The following is a 20,678-nucleotide window of genomic DNA, read 5'->3' as shown; positions in this document are numbered from 1 at the left end:
ACAATTGAACAGGAGGGGAAGGGGAATTCTTCTAATTGTCAATTTTTGCTATTTTTTGTTCCTCAGTATGCTAGTGTTAAAATTCTGTCATTAAGAATATCTCTTTGAGTAGCTGTTAGTATCGGGATATTAAATTCTTAACAGCTCAATACATTTAAAATATAGAAATTAATATACAGGCGTATGGGAAATTACGTAATGCTAATCAAAATTAACCCTTTGAGAGCCAACCGATTTTTTAGGTACCTTGTTAAAAGCGCCGAGGCATTTTTGCTGATTTTGCAGTAGGTTAGCAAAAAAAAATTAGGTCTCAAAATGACGAAAGGCATATATTAAAAAACTTAAGGAAATCTTTATTAAATGTGGTTTCACCTCTTTAATGTATTATTTGACGAATTTTTGGTAATATGAACTAATTTTTATAATTTAAAGAAAATATTTTATGTTAAAATGAAATGAATATTGAATGACTAGTGAACTATCAGCATGTAAGAGTGACATTGCGCAATCGCGCTCCTCCTATCTCTCGCGAAACGCGCTCCCCGGCACTCTTCAAGTGTTAAAAAAAAGTTTAAGGAAAGAAAAGTTATCTTTTGGATGTATCCTACGTATTATGCATCCTCATTGACAGGATTAGTGTGAATGTGGCATAACTTACAGGATACGAAATCAAACTTCATCTCATGCTTCGGAATTTCTCCCAGTCTCGATGATAAATCCAGCAGATTTCTACTCATCGATGAGATTTCTAATAGATACTTAGGTATATCCCAGTAAAAATCCTGAAAAATGGATTCGGAATGAAACTCTTGTGTTACTCTGGAAAATGACCGCAGCCAGGATGTTGTGTCCTTGGATTTCTCGTATGAAAAATTTGAAGTGAGGCGCTATTTCGCACTTGTCCGGCCACGCCTTGAATATGTAGCGGTAATGAGAGGTCCAGTGCAGAAAGACTTAATCCGTTAATTTAATAAAATACAAAGGAAAGGTGTGCGATTCGTCAAAAAATGCTGCGGGGGTACAGAAAGCGTTGAACAGATGTTAAAAGAATCAGGCTGGAGCCGCTTGAGACTCGGAGGCTGCGCACTAGGCTTAGATTGCTTGAGCAATCGAGAGTAGATATCTTTCAGAGCGACACGGAGAACATCATATTAGAAGCACACTATATTTCCAGAACCGACAGAAGCGATAAATTAAGAGATGCATTTTGCCGAACTGATAGGTGTGGGAATTCGTTTTTCCCTCAAACAATAAAGGAATTCAATAAATGCTAGGCGGAACTTCACAGAGGCCGTTTTACACGGGGTACGTACTTGCACAATCTGACGTGTGTACGAAGGCGCAGTCCAAATTGCGAAGTGTAAAGCGGTGAACTGCTAGAACACATGCGAGAATGCGTGGACGTGAGATTGCAAAATAGCCCCTGTTCTAATTTAGTTCGTGCATTGGCGCAATTTCACGCCATAAAGAGAAATTAATGCAGTTCTAACCTGCGCAATTCCGTGCCCCGTGTAAAACGGCCTTTAGAGCATTCCCTATTTATTTGATAACGGCTGGTGTCCTATCACCCCCGCCACACGCCTATTGAGGCGGCTTGAGAATGTAGATGTTGGGTAATATACATATATCGTTGATATGAGTGAGCTCGCTCGTCTTTCGATTTAGTGAATAGGGAGTTACGCCAAATGAAACATAGTCAAATACTGAAATGTTGTGCGTTTGCGATGGAATGGTGAGCATTCATGATCCTAATTTATGACCCAAAAGTATGACAAAAAAGTTATAAAGGGTGTATTTTGATTCATTGGTATCGACTATGTTATTTTGTAGTTACAGTAATCAAAGTGAAAGATGACGGGTGTTGTTAATTTTTTTGTTTGCCGTAGATTTCTGTACAGTTTTTTAAATCAATTCCTGTGTAGTAGTTTTAATCCAGCCCGCTTTAACTAAATAGTCCGTTTATGAATCATTAAGTATCTCGCCAAATATAGTCAAGTTGCATTCATCAAATGAATAAATATTTCTTTTTGGTTTTAAAGCTAACTCTATTTTTAATTTTAACGTTGCAAAAATTACTCTGTGATCACTTATACCACCTCAGATATGGATTTGTTTATATCTACTTTGGATGACTTACTCCCAAAAGGTCTAATATTTTATTTCCTCTTGAATGCATGACAACTACCTGGGCGATTGAGTGATTTGAACAAGGGTACTGCGTAGAAGAGGCCCAACTTCATCCTAAAGAAAGTTGATTTCTGTTGCCACTTCGGTTGAATTTTAATCGGTTTTAAAAAATGGCCGTGGCACGGTGATGACTGCAATGCGATCCACTTTTTCCAATATTGTGTAGTACAAATGCTTGCAATTGCGAGCAGTTACATTGAAGAATTATGAATTCGATTGAACAGATCGTCATGTGTATAAATTTCGGCTAACACCCCGAATTATATCTTATTTCCCCGTGAAACACGGATCAATTTTTCCGTCAGCGACGCGAGAGCGGCGACTTCTGTAAACCCGTTTAAATGCGCGGTTAAACACATAATTAGGCCGACTTGAGGATCCTATTTTGTAATATTCGTGGATTTGAAAGAGCGTTGACTGATATCTCGCGAATTTCCCTATTCCTGGGATTCGGTTTTACAGTGAAAGGATCCAAATGGATCGAAAATCTCCCTTAATAATGATTAACTTTTACTGTCTCTCTAAGTAATTGCGGATATTTGATTTTCTAATTTGTGAACAATATCTCACCTTCTTCTGCTTGTAATTGATAGCGAGTTCCAGACGGGCCAGTTTCATGTGTTCTCCATCCTCGTAGGGTGGGCTATCCGGGTCGTGGTTCAGGAGAACGGCGAGTTCCGTGGAGCTCCTGGTGTTCTGGAGCAGATCGACAGCCAACTTCTGGCACTGCCTCCGGAGATCCTGGGACGGAAAGAGAAATGAATATTTAGACCCACGAAGAGAGGCAAATGTAAGCAAGCCCTTGGGCAGTTTTCCATTTTATTACTCTCAGTATGTGGAAGATCGTTATTTTTGGTCTCCATAAAATGTGCCAATCATACAGGGTATTTCAGGAGGAATCATCAATACTTCAGAAAGTGGTAGGGGATACTTCAGTGAAGTGCTAGGGGATACTTCAGGGAAGTGTCAGGGGACAATTTAAAGCATTTTTTGTCCTATGAACATCGGATCGCAACTCCTTAGTTACTGATCTATGGCAACGCAAAAATTTTTTTGGTTGCACCGAGCAGGAGCCATGAAAACGGTTTTTCTTGGGTATTCAGCCTTTTCGGCATTTAATTTAATGCTGTGGATATTTAAGGACATTAAGTCATTAGGGTTATGCCAAACCAAAATGTGCGATTATAATCGTCTAAAACAGGGGTCTCCAAAATACGGCCCGCGGAGGACTTTCATCCGGACCGCGCACTCGTTTCAAGTAGCGCACGATTCTCGCTCGTTTAACTCTGTGAGACGCCGCTAAGAGCGTTGCAGCGCTGTACTACGCGTCAAAGTCGCCTTAACTGTTCGTAACTAAGAAATACGCCACCGGATACTTCAGTAGACGTTGGTATCGAATACTTCAGTCATCGGCAAATTTGCTATCCGGCCCGCGGGGCGATTCGGAACTTGGAATGTGGCCCTCGTGGCCTAGTAAATTGGAGACCCCTAGTCTAAAACAATTGATCGCAAAATGGGTGAGATTGCGCAATCGTATTGTTGATACTAGCTAAAAGATCTCGTTTAATTAAGCTGAATGATTAATTACAAAGAAAATTAGATCAACAAAAGAAAATTCAATCTTCTATATTATTTCTACTGTATAGATACCTTTTTCTCAACTTATACGCAACCAAACTACAAACGAGGTACCAAAATGCACAGAATTTATCAGAGAACATGCGACGGCATATCTTACTTCCTAAATATTGCTATTGTTTCCTAAAATTGGTTTTTAAATAATAAAAAAACAGTAAATATTCCTGACGTTAACGGCGCACAAACTGATACATCTGTTCATTTGCAATAATATCTCGCATTCTTTAAATAACTTTGATCAAAATGCGGCTGATTCCACATTCAAGTCTCCTGTTGATACGTAAGCATGAGTCATCATGTGCGTTCAACAGAGGATAGTGTAATTACTTCCAATGTTGTGTTTAAAGAGGTCCTCTGACCTCAATTTGTACATGAACATTCCAATTAAATTTATTCATAAGACCTTGCCTTTTTTTCTACATTTTAAAATTAGAAACGCGCCAATTCCTACGTGGACCTGCATTGAAAAGAGCGGGGGAAGCCCGCTGGGAGCGGGCGCAGCATGCTCGTAAGAAATAAAAAAGAAATAGTAGCGCCGTCAAATGTGCATTTTTTCTAATGGGGACTTTTGTAAAGGCGGCAACATTAATGCGGACGAATAAATAAATATTTGTTTTCCAAAATCACTAAAAATTTCCGTCATGTGATGAACACGCCCTTTATTATACGAGTACTCACCATGTATTCCTGCTTGCACTCGGGTTCGGCGAAGGCGAGGTTCCTGAGGTCCCACGAGAGCTCGAAGGCGGTGAGGATGGGGTCTGCGGAGGAGAGGGCGATGAGCGATGGCGAGGCGAGGGCGCGGTACGCGTTCACTCGAGATTGGGAATGCATCAGCGAATCCTTCTGCGACGAACGGATGCACTCCTCGCAGCCACACCTGCAACGGAACAAGCGAATAAACGGAGCGTAAATCCTTATACTTTGATCACTAAACCTCAATTTATATATAATAATTAGTCAGTTGCGTGTTAGCCTGTATGAATCGAACGTAATCCACTAGCAGGAAAGGAATTCGTGGATTGGAATCCAAGTGCTCCGTTCGCATTGAATGCAAACAAAAAATTCAATCCCGTAGGTGCAGGTCGTGAGACGAGTAAATTTGTGCTCGCATGTCACGATGCGTGCTTTCGAAAATACATCGCATAGTTTGCGTTTGACGCAAAATCTATGCACGCACATTTTAGACTTGGTCCCATTGCTGTTTGCTCGACATCGCGTAAAGTTGCGGGCAAAAAAAAAAAAAAAAAAAACACGCGAAAACGGGTCAAAAAAAGCCTGCCCACAAAACGGGAGAAAAACTGTGGCAAGCCATAATTTATTCATTTCTCCCCACTTGCACTGCAGTCCTTTGCAAAGCCCTAGCAACCAGCAACATGTGCTGTACTATGACGGGAAACAGCGCCACAACATAGACTATGAGGCAACGACCGGTTGCGCAGCAGACTCAACCTATCTGTGGAACAGGTGGTTGGCATTGATATTCCGTTAGTGTTACATTGCGAAGCCGACTGCGTCAACTGCGGTGAAATATACATAAATTTCCATGAAAAAAAATGTATAATCAATCCGTTAGGTAGACAGCACTCCTACTGAAGCCACATTTTGATAAGAGAGCACAAAAAGTGAATTCGGAGATGAAATTATGGTCAAGAACACATGGAAAAAATATCACCTCGTACGGGAAAATAACTACGGACTATCTGGTTTCCGGCAGATTTCTCAGACCACCGAGCTTCTTAAGTAATTTTAATTATTAGTGTTTTTGGCTGGGGATTCGTCCAACTGATTCCCCGAACAATAATTGTTCTAATAAAGTTCTTCCTTAGACGCAATGCGAATTGAAATGGCATTACATTTCAAACTCACTCGCCAATGTTACTAATTATATTTACAATCTACACTTATTATTGCTGTCACTCGTTGTCAAAGATAGAGATGCTTCTTTTACTTGGAAAGATAAAGAAGCTTCTTCTTACCCGAAGATTACACAGAGAAAAAATTCGTTCGCCGTGATGCGTACGCGGATCCCCCAATTTCCGGTTTATTGCTTCAGCCAGTTATGATACCGAGGTGTAATTCTCCTTTGAGGAAATTTGTGGACTATACCGGACAAGATGGTCTGGATCGTTGAGCATATCATGCGACTAGCAGTCAAAGTCGTGCGAACTGCACCAAAGCCTTGAGTCAAGAGCAAAAACCTTTATAGTGTTCAAAGTTCGGGCCTTGATCTCCGACTGTGGCGCAAAGCGCTCGACTTGGACTGTAGCATCATATGCTCAGTAATCAAGACCATATTGTCCGGTGTAGTCCACAAATTTCCTCGGTAGCTTGGTAGGCTTAGGCACTCGACCATATATCGGGGGAACCGAGTCCGAATATCGGTCAAGGCGAATGATTTTTTTTCCTCTGTGGAATTTTCGTACAATGTACTGCATGTACTTATTTGAGGATTTAGGCTGAGAATTAGATAATTAAGGGTCTCACTTGATGTCATGAGGCATCGGTAGAGTAGCTCCACGATCCAGAAGAATTTTCAGGATCTCGTAGTTGTTCTTGTGGGCCGCCAAAATCAAAGGAGTGATGTCTGGTGAAAAGGATGCGGTGTTCCAATCCATTCGTTCCCAACTCTGTTAGAAAAGATGATTTGTTAAATAAAGTATATAATAAATTGTGTTAATGTACATATCAAATCGTTCATTCATGCGATAATTGAAGAGTTAAAGTGGTTATTAAAGATCCCCAAAGCGTAATAGTAATAAATAGTAATAAGTAAAGTAATAATAATAAATAATAGTCTTGAAGTTATTGAAGCTGATAAAATTGAAATTGATAGGCATTACCTCGCTTACTAGTAAACATATTTTTATTGTTAACGCAAGATAGTTGTGTGATGCATAAATCCCTTATATTTATGTATATACTCGTTTGTTAAAAGGTGAAATTTCATCTTATAACATTATGCATTGACTGATATAAATGTGAAGTTATAGTGACGAATACACTCAAATGGTTCTGGATCTCGTTTCTATAGTTTTTGAAGTTAATTAGTTTGAAAGGAAAAATATTACTAATTTTTATTAGAAAATTTTAACTTTGTTCGCCAAAATTTCGACGTTAACTTTGTGGAAGAATTTCCCATGGGAGAAAAATGGATGCCATAATACATTAGTTCTATTTTGTACTTACTGGAAAGGCAAGCTGTTGTTTATTTTATTTACATACAATGGGTGATTCTTACCGCGTAGTTTGGTACTTCTTCATGCAAGAGCTAAATGATTTAAACTATTGAGGAATATTAAAAAAGGAAAATTTGATAGGGTAACGAAGGCATGGAAAGAATGCCGGGAATTGTGAATTGGATACTGATGGGTGGCAGACAGTAAAATTATAGCCGACTTTGTATTCGCCATAGAGTTACTGCTTGGGGTCATTGCAATGCCAAACAATGTCAAAATCGTCTCTGAATGAGCGACTTGTGCATGGATAAGGTGAATTTCTGTTTTAGGTCTGTCAAATAAGCCGTTTAGTGGTTCCTTTCTCTCACTGAATGAGATTTGATCGATTTCTTAATGAATTTACTTACGTTAGTTAATGCTTGTCTTTTTAAAATCAATCATGGAACCGAAGTTTAGAGTAAATAGGTGGAGAATCAAAACAACGTTTGCCAAATTTATGAAATTTCAAATATTTTTGGTTTAATAAATTAATTAGAAAAATATAATTCTATTGAATGATAGAAAATATTCTAATGAGAGTTGTTATAATTCGTTGTCTCGGGCGTGACTTCATAGAATCGATTCAACGTAATGAAATGTAAAAAAAAACGCGAGGGACAGAGGACTTCAAGAAAGCCACAACCAGTTGCTAATGCCAACTCTCGTTGCCATCTTAGATGCACCGCGAGGGCATAACATCCAGTACCATGAGCCTCGGTACAATTTCCATGGGAACTCAGGAACCTGGATAGCGTTGTGCTCTGCGCAGTGGCACGGAAATCCAAAGGTTTGCGGTTCGATTCCCGGTCTAGGGGGATTTTTTTCTCACGGCAATTCATGTGTGCGTAAGTGGGCACTTACGTATGGCTCCCCGTCGCGGTGGATGAGTTCCTCGTGCTCCAGCAGCAGTTCCACGGCTTCGACGAACTCCGCGTTGATGGCGTGCAGCAGCGCGTCCTTGGTCTCGATGCCCAGCACCACCAGCAGCTCCACCATCTCGAGGTTCTCGTTGTCGATGGCCATGAGCAGCGCGCCGCGACCCAGCGGGTCCACGCAGTTGATGTTGATGGTCCCCGGGTGGCGGTGAGACCTCTGGATCATCCTGCGAACGAGGAGCCACAAGTGTTCGAAAGCCACGCTCACGGCCATCTGCGACAAGTGCGAGATGCGGACAGAAAATTACGCGAATATCACGGGTTTTGAAGAGTCCCATAATCAATTTCTTTATTATGCTGGTACACATGCCGCTGAAGTATGATAAAAATTTCAGCTGCATTCAGTGTTCTCTTTTTCTTTGGCAGCCGCAAAGGGTGGACGTGTTTTTTGACGGTACACACATGCATATATTGCTTCTAAGTAACATAAAAAGTGTATTTATTTTCAGTTCTATTCAGGAAAGATTTAAACTTCGTGTACTTTTCTGCTGTAAAGTTTGATGGTGAGATAGGTAGCTGCAGCAATAATTACGATTGAGTAGAAAATTTTCACTTTTTTAAAATGAGAAGTCTTGAAATTTAATTTCTCCCAGAAGCAGCTCTGGGTAAGAAAGGGTTAAGAGATAGTCATTGTATTACTACTCGAGTTATATGTTGAAAACAACTATTGGAAAATAGGTGGACGGGAAGTAGGGCAAGAGACGGCGCCGAATGAATCAATTACGACATAGAAAAATTATAATTCTTTCAGCTCCTAACAGTGATAGGTGTTTATGAAAATTTTACACCGAACGTCATTTGTAGATTTCGTCGGACCTCGTTTATCAGACGGAACAAATTAATGATTGAAAATTAAATTTTAAACTAAGAATGAAGCTGAAAACCAAGGTTTAGCAAAATTCTGCATTTTTTCCGATCTCCGATGCTGTCCTTATTCTTCGAGACCCAAGGTCTTAAGTGTATCTTTGTTGGAATAAATATTTATCGTAAGGAGAATAACTTTTAGGCACTGTAATTACTCTATACTGAAGCCATAAATAGGCTAAGATGTGCTGTAAATCGGCGAGTAGTTTATAATTGACCCGAAAGTTAATAGTGTGCAGGTTATAGGAATAGTAGTAGATGATAAAAAACTTATTTAAAATATCCATTTAATAGATTATAAAGATACAAGAAACTAATTTTCTATCACGACTACGTTAGGTTAACTAAATCTTTTGGCTAAGATCTCTTCCCCATGTTTTGTTCGGACCATGAATTGGAGGGGTACTATCATTTTTGGCCAAACTGAGCTGCCCACGCTATTTTGAGGAAAAATATGAACTACAAGCTCCAACTTATTATTTAATTTCACATTTAATTATATATAGACTTAATGCTATGGTGTAAATTATTGGTTGTTAAAAAATTACAAAGATTTATGGATTTGACCAATCTTAAAAATGAGAATATCTCTAAACACTAGACATGATGCTTGGCACTCTTTTAACCCGGCCCCTTCAATTATTGCCTATTTGCATTCCTTGACTGTATGGGAAATTACGCGTAAAATGAACGCTTTTTAATGGATAAGATGATAAAAATATCTATACTCACCGCTTTACATTTGCAATATCTCCGCGTTCCACAGCCAAAAGGAATTTCTTTTCTTCTAAGTTCAGTGGTTTCGGCAAGTCAGGCATTTTAATGCTACATCTCCGGGAAGACTTACCCCCCTACAAATTGAAAATGTTGGTTGAGAATATTTATTTTATAAATTAAGTGTTAATTAGTCGTTGCTACAGTTTGAAAATCCTAAAATAACAGTGATTCACTTCCGTTACTTAATAGGTTACCTTTAAACTCTCTTATTATGGCTAGAATATTTTTTGTCTACTTTTGAGCAAACTATTGACATGAAAATAAAGCAGTTCCATTTTAATGGAAATAGCATTAACGGACTTTTGACCATTTGTGGTAGTCAAAATTTAATTTTTTATTTCTGTATATTACTTGAGATAGTGTTTTGATTAGGGCAAGAGTGTAAGAACATTTGGTTGACAATGGCATCAATGAATTTTGGAGTCAAACACAAAAGTATTGCCCCGAATCGAGCGAGGCTCTGAAGCCGAAGTTCCAAAAAGGTTTTCAATCTCTTCTATGATTCTCTGAAAGGGGAAAATTCAAATTTACCTCTGCCGTACTGATTTTATTATGGAATCAGTTGGAAGATATTGCAATGGACTATGGAATTACACAATGTTTTCATTAACTGTGCTGCACCTGCATGAGGTGAGATTGCAATTTAAAAAGGATTCATAGCCGCATGGATTTCTGGGAGGCTCCCTTAAATTGCTTTGTTTCCTACGGTGAACTGTGTACTTTATCCCACATGTTCCATTGGAATGCCATCCACCTGCATGTAATTATCAATTCAACCCGAAAAATCGATTTGGCACAATATCATGGTATGCAAAGGGAACTTGATTTATTCTTACGGCCCTCTGTCATCTCTTACATATGCTGCAAAATTGATAGATGCATGGATCAGTTTTGTCAACTGAGTGATACCAAGATGTCGAATAGTGTTTTTTATTTAAATAATTAATATTTTTTTACAAGATTAATGACTTTTGGTGATGGTGATTAAAGTGAGAGAGTCGACTTACTTCCTCCATGTCCAAATCCTTCTTCTCCTCCGCCATTTTGATCTATTCGAGGGCAATCTGCCGCAGTGCCTGGGCTGTCTGGTCCTGTTGAATAAGGGAACAGAGAGTGAAATTACTATCGGGGATGTGGACGGGAGATTTATTTACTATTTTTTTGCTTATGTCAGATTAAAAGAGATTGTATCTCCATTATGAAGCCTTTAACCCGGTGGGAAACCCGAGAGAAGTTTACTCACATCATTCGCCGGGAAAGCATCAAATCTTTCTTCAGATTGTATCTCGTTTTCTACTCAATTTAGTAAACAGTAGTTTTTATTTAAGAATGTTTTTGGAGTTTTGGTCAGGGAAAGGAATTTCATTCAGGGCATAGCTAAGGATATGACTAATTTACCTGCCATCTTTAGTGCGTACTCTAATCCTTTTTTTTTAAAATAATAATGTATAGTAAGATTCTTCCGTATCACCACATTTCGAAAACCTTCATTATTGATTTCTCCGCTGCTGCCATTGTCCATGCCCCACTTGCACTCCAAATGTAAGTTCTGAATTAAGGAAACAATTTATCGGAATTTAAATATGGAATGTCGATGTAAATACTTCTACGCATGGAACAATTCAGTCCATCACGCTTGAATCTTCGAATTTTGTGAGTTTGGAATATACTTCTCTACACAGTGTGGCACGGTCAGTGACAGCAGCGCAAAAATGTGGAGACTCCCGAAATATGGTGCTACAGTAGAATGATGAGGATAAAAATTGATTGACCTAGTAAGTAATGAGGAAGTTCTAAGAGGAGTAGGTGAGATGCTTCCTGAAAACCTTGGTAAGAAGGCGAATAAACCTAATCTGCCATATCTGGAGACGTGATGGACTGATGAAGACAACGCCCGAGGGACTAGTAGGTGGCAAGAACGGAAAAGGATGACCTTTATTGAAATGCATGGAAAAGGGTATAAGAGATTTGAAATAGAGGTAATACATGCGTGTGGAAAGATAAACTGCTAGGAGAATTAAGCGGAGAGCTGCGTTAAACCAATGATAGGATTGTTGATTGTTGAATATGATGATCATGTAATTACTGTGACCATTATTGAGGATCCATTATAATGAAAGAAATTCGTTTGAGTTGTCGTAGTTGTGAATCGTTCAATCACACGGATCCTGAAGTTTGGTCACAGTAATTGTATGATTTCATATTTTAAAAATCTTGATTTTAGTCCTAAATATGGCGAATGGACTCGCCGAAAACGTTGGCTTTGATCTGAATATTTATTTCTTTCCTCGACCAGCACAAAAAAATAATTCAATATAATTAATAGCATACATTTGTTGATGATTAAGTAATAGTTGTTTTTTACTTCTATATTTGGGATGAAACAGGATCCTCAATTATAAGGCCAGGCGGTAAAAATGATTAATTCTAGAAATGGAATTCGATACATAACTATCACAACTTCAATGGAAGGCGGCAGAGTAATGCACGGCTTCTGGGAAATTTAGGTACACTAAATGGAACAATACTAACTACGTTGCAAAAGCAAGGAAATAAGTATTTATAAATAGATCTACGCAGCCGCTAATAATAAAACATTTGTTGAACTGTAAATAAAAATAAAACATTATTTGAACTGTTTGTAATGGCTCATCGCCGAAGTGTGTTTTTCTAGAGTTTAACTGCGGAAACAAAATGGCTGATTGTGAAATTATTCATTTTCCTTGGAATTAATTGTCCAAAAAACCGATTAAAATAAAAATCAAATCCTTATGCAAGTCTTTTTTGGTTGACAAAGGCGACGATCTACGGGGATAGATCTCGGTGTTAACCCGACAGGAGCCAGGCTCTTGACCCTTGTAAACTCTTATACTATATCCAACGAAACGATGGGAGAGAAATCGGTCCAGTGAACGAAGTAAATCTCATTTCAATCAAGGTGGCACAAGTAGAATAACATGGAAATTCCGGTGGATAGATAGAAATATTTTCGTCTCCGCTTGCTTGTTTTAGCAAAACAAAATTTTGCTCACGTTTGATCTAGGAATTGAAGAATAAGAAACTATAATGCCTTGCCTTTGTGGCTAAATCCACGTTTTCGTTTGCTATATACTCGTAGTTTTAAGTACTCCATGGAAACCTGCCTTAATCGGTAGAATACTTTGATGATCAAATGATCATTTTATATTGCGTTAAAAATTAAACTGTTTTAACTTCTCAAAAAATTTGATTATCGATCGACCACATCCTCAATCGATTTATAACCTCTTCCCAATCACTGTCCAAACGTACCAATCGAGCGTAATGGTTATTAATAATCCATTCCTATAGCTGTTAACTTCGATTTATTCCTTCCTAAATAAATGTTAATTTGAAACGAATTGGCAGCTCACCTTATTTCATCTGAGACTTCGTAGTATTGCCAATAGCTCTTCCCAAGAGGCCCGTACTGATGCGGTGTCTCCTTGCTCTGCTATTGCCTTGAAGTGAAATGGACCCTGGTCACTCTCCACGAGTCTCTCTGGTCGTATTGGCTCCGCGCCAAGGCGTTATCCGGTAGAGGACTCTGATACGCCTCGACGAATCCGATGTAATGCAATATTATACGGGTTTCCCTGCCGTAATCGGACACGCGCATGATTTTAATCACGAGGGACCATCCGATAAAGGTTATCAGTCGAAATATTAGGAAAAGAACTACATTTTGCTTATGTTTAATTATTAACCTCTCTATTTATATCCAATGGCTAACTCTGTAGGTACTCACATGGTATGGCCTTGGCGTTATTCATTAGAAAATAATTTTATTCCTCATATTAATCCCGTTTCATGGTACGCGAACGGAAAATGTTTCCTCTATCTATTTGATTTAGGTATTAGGGACGGAGCGAGGTACATTTAGGGCATCTTGAATGTGAAAGAGTGATAAATTTTTTTTCTCCACGACATTCTTGGCTTCTGGGATTAGCTCCTCTGTCTTAATGTGTAGAGGGCAGATTTGAAATGTCGAATGAGAGATTGAAAACACCACATATTTATCTTCTTTTCGAAAATGTTGTGGAAAGAATTAAGCATTTGAAATTTTTGAGATATGATAGTATTTTTTATTTGTTTGTTACGTTGAAGCGAGCATTGAGTGAATTAGATTTATGAGGTTTTGAAATGAGTTGTTTCTCGCTTTCCGTGAAATTTGATTATGGATAGTGCCTAACATTTAGACCTGTCGGAGAACTTTTCAACTATCGCCTCATCCCTCAGTTTGTTTACGCACCAATTCGATGTAAATTGAATATAATTTATATTCATTATATCCATAAATTTCAGTGTTTAAGTAAATACATTAATTACTTTGTCTGTTTCACTCACTTTATTTGGTACAACCTCGAACAGTTTCAACACTGAACAATTGGGAATGGATACCTTTAAGAGCGACGCAGAGAACATAATATTAGAGACACACTTTATTTCCAGGTCTGATCTAGAAGCGATAAATTAAGAGAGATTTTCTACCGAACGGATAGATATGGGAATTCGTTTTTCCCCCGAACCATTTAATAAACGCTACTCCCAACCTCGTTAGAGCACTTCATTTTTTTTTAAAGTTGTAAACGGCTGGTGTCCTAACACCCCCTGCCACACGCCTTTTGGGCGGCTAGCGGGGTATTATGTAGATGTAGATGTAAACACTCCCGTGTCATTTTCGATACTGAAGTATTTGCTCTTGAAAATGACACTGAAGTATTGAAACCACTTTAGGCAGTACCAAATATAGGGTGTGGAATAGACAAAGTAATCAATATAGGTAATTACTTAACGCGCACAAAGTCGGTTCGCAAGCAATTGCAGATGAATTTCAATGTATTTTATATTAGTTATAGTTATTAATTTGACCATTTCGTAGCTCTGTCGTGAAGGTCATGGAATTTCAAATCGCCCAGGATGAAACAAAGTTGGAGAAGGAGTTTATACCCCACCATCTGACCGAAATGAGGAAAGTGCAATTCCGAGAATGGACTCAGTTGAGCTGTATGAATTGAACTCAGTGTTAAGCCGTGGAGAAAGGTGCTGAGTACACTTCGACTCGATCAATTCTGGAAAAGGAATGGGAAAGCATTTACTCTGTTTCATATTTACTTGCCGAATAATCGATTTCAGTTTCGTAAGCACCTTTCCTGGAAGCTAACAGCCATAATAACTGTTGGAAAGTGAGAATAACTGTTTGAATGTCGAATTCAGGTGTTTTAAACAAAGAGTTTGATTTTTCAGGCTGAAAGGTGTCCCAGTGCCAAAATAATTGAATGAAAAATTGATTCATGGACACAATGGACACTCAGCGAGTGGAATTTTAATTGTTAATTTCCCTGAACTTCAGAGTATGCTCTTGGAAAATTGCAGAATTTTCAATTTATAACTTTTACGATATAAATTTATGAGTTTTAAATTGCAAATTGCTTCTTTCATTTCAATTATATCCAAATTTGATTATATATTTTCCGCCCGATTAACTATATTTCACCTGCATAATTGCAGAATTGTAACGGTATCTAATGTAATTTATCGCTCTATTCTTTGGCTATAGATATTATTGGGATTTATTTGCATCATTACAGCCGTTTGATTTAAAATTTAAGTATAAATAGTGTTGCGCAGTCGTTTGAATATTCGAGGTGCGTTATTTTTGTGTGTTCGATATAAAGGGTACTCGTATCTGTTGAGGATATTTTTTCGCTGGATGCCAATTCTTCTTAAGGCCGTTCTACACGGTACACGGAATTGTGCAATCTGACGCACGTGCGAAGGCGCAATCAAAATTGCGTCGTGTAAAGCGGTGAATTGCTAGAACACATGCGATAATGCGTGGATGCGAGACGTTAAAATAGCCCCTGTTCTAATTTCGTTCATGCATTCGCTTAATTCCGCGCCATTTTAGAAATTAATGCAGCTCTAACCTGCGCAATTCCGTGCCCCGTGTAAAACGGCCTTTAGAATAGGTAGTCCTGCTGCTACGTACTTGGATTTCTTTAATGCATCTCCAGCTTCAATCAGGAGAAAAGTTGGGATGTTTTCAGAGTTTGGTCCACATTTTCTGGGACTTATTTGATTTTTATACATTTTTTAAAATAATAACTTGTCATACATTTAATTTTTGTTTTTTTTTGCTCTATTTGTTGTTATTTTCAAAAAAGTTGAATTTTTGTGAAATGGTGTTATCCGTGGGAATAAATAAATAAATTCTTAAATATACTTTGGGTTTTTAGTGTCTCCTTTTCCTTAACATGAATGTCCATGAATCTCTTGAGTTTTTTTTTAGGCCACATGTGTGAGTGACATTACGAGTGGATACTTAATCATTATTCGTCGCCACCGCTCTCTTCCCTAGGCTGCGCTAATAGCATAAGTCTGTTACTACTTGCGCTCTGCATATGCGAGACGAAAAAGGAAGTAGGACCTGCTCTCAAAATAGTCTTGTGACGTTCCAGCAGTCGCCGACAGTCGCACGAATGTGCACCCGTCCCCAAAATGAAAGAACAATAGAAAGACACTGTCCGTAAACCAATTATCGGGTAATCCCTCTCGCAATTTGCTTTGGCTTCCCCCATTGGATGTGAAGGGAACTTCTTGAAGCGTCCGACTCTAGTTTTCCGTATTGATTCACAGAAGGAAAAAATCCACTTGTAAGGCTGCCTCGGGGGCGCAATGGCTGTCGTCTCGCGCGGCACGTGATTCCCACCTTCGCATCGGGCCGTTTGTCATACGGTCACATTTTTCCTGTTCACTGGGATCACTCAACGACATCTAGGCTTCAAGACGACTCTTTTTTTGCCCAAGGGACTAGAGGAGGCCCCAGCTTTTTTTTTACCGTAGAATTTATATTGCCACTTAAGAGTGCACCAATTTAATCGTTTTATAAAAATATCCGCAGTGAGAGCAGAGGGAGCCATTTCTTAATAGCCATTCTTAACCCATCAACGCCCACGGGTGCCATATGGCACCCAGTGCAGTGCTGAGCCAATACTCCGCCAATGCATTTAATATGTGAATTTTAGCGTACATTTTGGTGCACATACTTAGTAGAAGGTTTCCTCTATTATTCAGTCAGTTTGAATTGTGTTCTTTGTGTTAAGTTCATATGTATCATATTTTTTTAAAGTGAAATATGTGTAAATTTAAAAAAAACTTTGGGCGCTGACGGGTTGGCCGGATTTGCGCAGGTTAGAACTGCATTGATTACTCTCTATGGCGTGAAATTGCGCCAATGCACGAACGAAATTAGAGCAGGGGCTATTTTACCATCTCGCGTCCACGCATTCTAACATATGTTCTGGCCAATTCACCGCTTTACACGACGAAAATTTGACTGCACCTTCGTAAACACGCCAGATTGTGCAAGTCTGTGCCCCTTGTAAAACGGCCTTTATAAAATTTCTTACTATTTTCAATGAATCACATGAAATCACGAGGAATAACATTGAAAGGTTATGAAATGGATCAGTAATTGAAAAGGTAAGAGTCTGATATATTCTATCTTCATGATCATAAAAATCGATGGACAGCCCTAAATTGAGCTCATTTACTCGTGAAATTCTGATCGCTCTACCGTCAGTGGCGCGAGTGGCGAATATTTTCATTAAATTTATTTGCACGTCGGTTGGCAAATTTTCTAATGGCCCACTGGATGATTCTCGCCGATAGTAAAAAAGTAGAACCTGCTCTATTCCAATATTCTGTTCTATTCTCGGTCTCTATTAATGCTTTTTGCGTGACTTCCTCCTTGGTATTTAATTTGGTGGACATTGTTGCCGTATCTATCTGTTTTACAGTCAAATGACGCCTGAAAGAATAAACTCGATGTGCCATGTTGCCGCATCCGTATTCCACGCATTTTATAGGTCGTCGAAAAAAGGGTCCACAAATCCGTTAGTGCGTTTTCTGCAAGTGACCAATGGCTAGTTGTTTCAAGCGCGTGTGGGTGCTGAGCTTGGGATATTTCTGCTTGGTACAATGTATGCTAAGTGTACGACATAGTGCCAAGTTGTGATTTTCCAGTATTGATGTTCTACTGATTAAAGCTTCACTGAAACTTGAATGTGAAGTTTTAATTTTGGTTTGGTAGATTATGTCTGTTATGTGCCTCGAACAGCTGCAACTTTTTATCGCTTCAAATCGCGAAGTTTTCTGCAAATAGGTACCATAGCCTTTAGTATCCGAGAGACAACATTTCGCCGTTGGTATGTCAGCAGTGAAGTTTGGACGCCCGCAGTCAGGAATGTTGGGTTAGTGGTAATGTGCAGAATGCGGACCTATTATGGTAGGAGTTGGGCCTTGTATGAAGTGCATTGAGCGCGTGTCGGGAGATGTAAAGCGGAAGGATTGTGTTGGTATGAAAAGATTAGTGGATAGGAGAAAATTGTGGAGGGCTTCGTCAAGCCAATCTTCGTGTTGATGACGGTTGATGATCTTTCATTATTATAATTATTTCGACTCATGAATGATGATACGTTCATTCATTTATTCACTCATATTGTGATGACTCATTATTACTATACATATTACTATGTTTCCTTCTATTTCACCTCCCAGTTGTCGTAGAACCATGACATATGGGTTATTTTAAAGCTAAGACTTTGCGTAAGACAATAAATGTGTTAAAAAAATCTTTATTTACCCTTTCCTGTTATTGCTGTATTCAATTATTTAAAAAAATTGTTAATCAACTTGTGTCTAATATTCCATATCAGAATTCGATGAGATAAGCAGCTAGTATGACTTTATTTCGAAGTTTACTCATGGCATAAAGGTCATGGAAGGTATTAACGAAATATTTTGAATTCCTATAAACCTGGTAAGTGTGCTGCACGTGATTTTTTTAGACTCTCGTTTTGTAAGTCTTTGTGCCTTCGGTTGGATTCTTCCTTCTGTTCACGAGTGCTCTACTTTCTCGAGGGAAAAAATCCACGTTCGTGACAATATTTGGTTCAGTAGAACGACTCGTGACAAGTCCCTTCATTCCTTCCCTTCTCTACCCTCAGGCCTCTTCGCTCCTCGAGGTTTTATTTCGCTGATGGTGTCGTTGAACAATGTGTTGCTTCGTGTTGACAAGTTTCTACATAACCTGTTTGTTTACGATGAAATTTTGAGACAAAAATCGTAGTTGATTTGAGAACTGCTCTTCTTAAGAAGATTCCAGCGGGAAACCAAAGAGGTGTCATTTTCATTTGAATTTCATATGATACTCCTCTAGCGGTACTTTAATTACTGATTATTAAAAAATTGGTTTCCTTTGTTATGATTTCTGGAAATTCCATTTGAAAATCTGCAAAATTATCATCGGCTCTTGTGGCGATAACGGTCTTTGGTTAGGAAAAAAATTGGTGAAGACTAGAATGTGAACGTCATTGTGGAGACACTGATCCCTTCAATTCCACTGCTCCAATAGGGTATTTAATTTCGGCGAAAATTTCTGTGTGAGTATCTATTTTACTTTAAGAACTATCTTTTCCTTGTTTTCACCTCAAACTAAATACCCCGATTCCGTTTTGCGAAAAAAATTGTCCGCTTAAGGGGGCTTTATAATTTTATCTCATAAAATAGTGCCTGGGATCGGGTAATACCTTTTACTTCACCACCAAGTTGTCGTGGAGTCATGATATATCGATTTATTTTAGTATGAATTTATCAATATCATAAAATATTGATATTATATAGATGAATTTCGGCATTTTTGTTGCTGATATTCTCAATGCTCGAATTCAAATTTTATTTTCTTGTTGACATTATGAACCCGACATCGACAGGGCACTCAGAAAAAATATAAGCAAAAACCCATATTTTATATCCATATTTCTACGCGTCGAAAGAAAGCATCAGCATTACGCGGTGCGCGCTCTTCCGCGCTATGCTAAAGCGCCATCTATATATAAACAAGTTTCCACGGAAAGCTCAGTATTACAGCTGGTGCAAACACATTGTGTATTATTATTTGTAGTGATTGGTAATAAAAATTATAATACAAAATGTGTTGGCACCAGCTGTAATACTGAGCTTTTCGTGGAAACTTGTCAGTAAATTTTAGAAAAATCTCTCAGAAAACGTATAAAGGGGAGCTTAACTTCTGCTCAACAACACCAACGGCTAGAATGGCCTCGTTCATTGATTATCTTTCGTCACCTTAAAGTCACCTTAAAATAATAATGCAAAATGTGTTGGCATCAGCTGTAATACTGAGCTTTTCGTGGAAACTTGTCAATAAATTTTAATAATACTTATTGGTCTTGGTCATCGCAGAATGCATTTGGCCTCAAGAGTCGACTTCAAATAGTTAGGAACGTTAAAATTACACTATTCTAAAAACATTGAATACCATTATTAATTGCTTTATAAATATTAGTACCAATCACTACATGTTTCCTTTAGTATATAGATATATGTGCACCTTCTATGACTATCGATTGTTGAGCGTGATGCCGCTTTACTTCAAAATGCGGAAGTTTTTCCCGTCACGCCTTGATAAGTTTACACTTGAAATACGTTCCCTCTGCTGATTTCACCGCTCATGTTTGTGCTTATAATAAAAAAGCCCTTTCGATCATTACTGATATTATCATTCTGGCAAGATATTTTCAATCAATCAGGTTGAATTTATGTTCAATTGAGACCGTTACTCTTACGCTAAGAAGTGTTTAGTGTGTGCCTAGAACCAGTGTGGCTGCTCCTTTAGCTGTTGTGAGTGGAAATAGGAATCCAATTATGGCCGGGACGGCAGGTGTAATGTCCTCTAGGATTAAATGCGAGGTATGTGTTGGCGTTCTTTTCTTACAAGACTAGCGCTGACGGAACGGACGGGGAAATTAGCGGTGTTTGTTTTTACGTTCTGAGTTGTAGTAAGCGGGAAATATCCCAGGTCTTTCTATTTCTGCGTGAAATTATTTTTCTGCAGTGTAATATTTACCTTTTCCGGATCCAATTACTTACGGGCAAATTGTTTAAAAAAACTTGCTAACTACATCATCTATCGAATAGAGGCATAAATTATGAAGCCGTTTTACTTCTCCTGCCTAAT

The 20,678-nt window shown here is 38.5% G+C and overlaps 1 protein-coding gene across 3 annotated transcripts in view; it reads right to left on the bottom strand.

Moving 5' to 3' along the window:
* The window catches only part of LOC124161856 (transient-receptor-potential-like protein), a 63,154-nt gene that overhangs the window by 26,419 nt on the left and 16,057 nt on the right, over window positions 1-20,678 (bottom strand). For 2 of the 3 annotated variants that reach the window (XM_046538077.1, XM_046538078.1), the window contains 6 exons: window positions 10,627-10,710; window positions 9,575-9,693; window positions 7,905-8,145; window positions 6,313-6,455; window positions 4,504-4,705; window positions 2,758-2,928 (listed from right to left, as the gene is read on the bottom strand). In XM_046538077.1, coding sequence (XP_046394033.1) covers window positions 2,758-2,928; window positions 4,504-4,705; window positions 6,313-6,455; window positions 7,905-8,145; window positions 9,575-9,693; window positions 10,627-10,662 — 912 coding nt within the window. In that variant the 5' untranslated portion in view covers window positions 10,663-10,710. Of the gene's footprint in view, window positions 1-2,757; window positions 2,929-4,503; window positions 4,706-6,312; window positions 6,456-7,904; window positions 8,146-9,574; window positions 9,694-10,626; window positions 10,711-13,011; window positions 13,035-20,678 lie in introns of those variants that run through there. The other variant, XM_046538079.1, reaches the window with a different exon arrangement.

This window comes from Ischnura elegans, chromosome 7, assembly GCF_921293095.1.
Source record: "Ischnura elegans chromosome 7, ioIscEleg1.1, whole genome shotgun sequence".
In the NCBI taxonomy this organism is placed as follows: domain Eukaryota; kingdom Metazoa; phylum Arthropoda; class Insecta; order Odonata; family Coenagrionidae; genus Ischnura; species Ischnura elegans.
The sequence above is the reverse complement of the archived record's forward strand: the minus strand, read 5'-3'. Positions and strand labels throughout refer to the sequence as shown.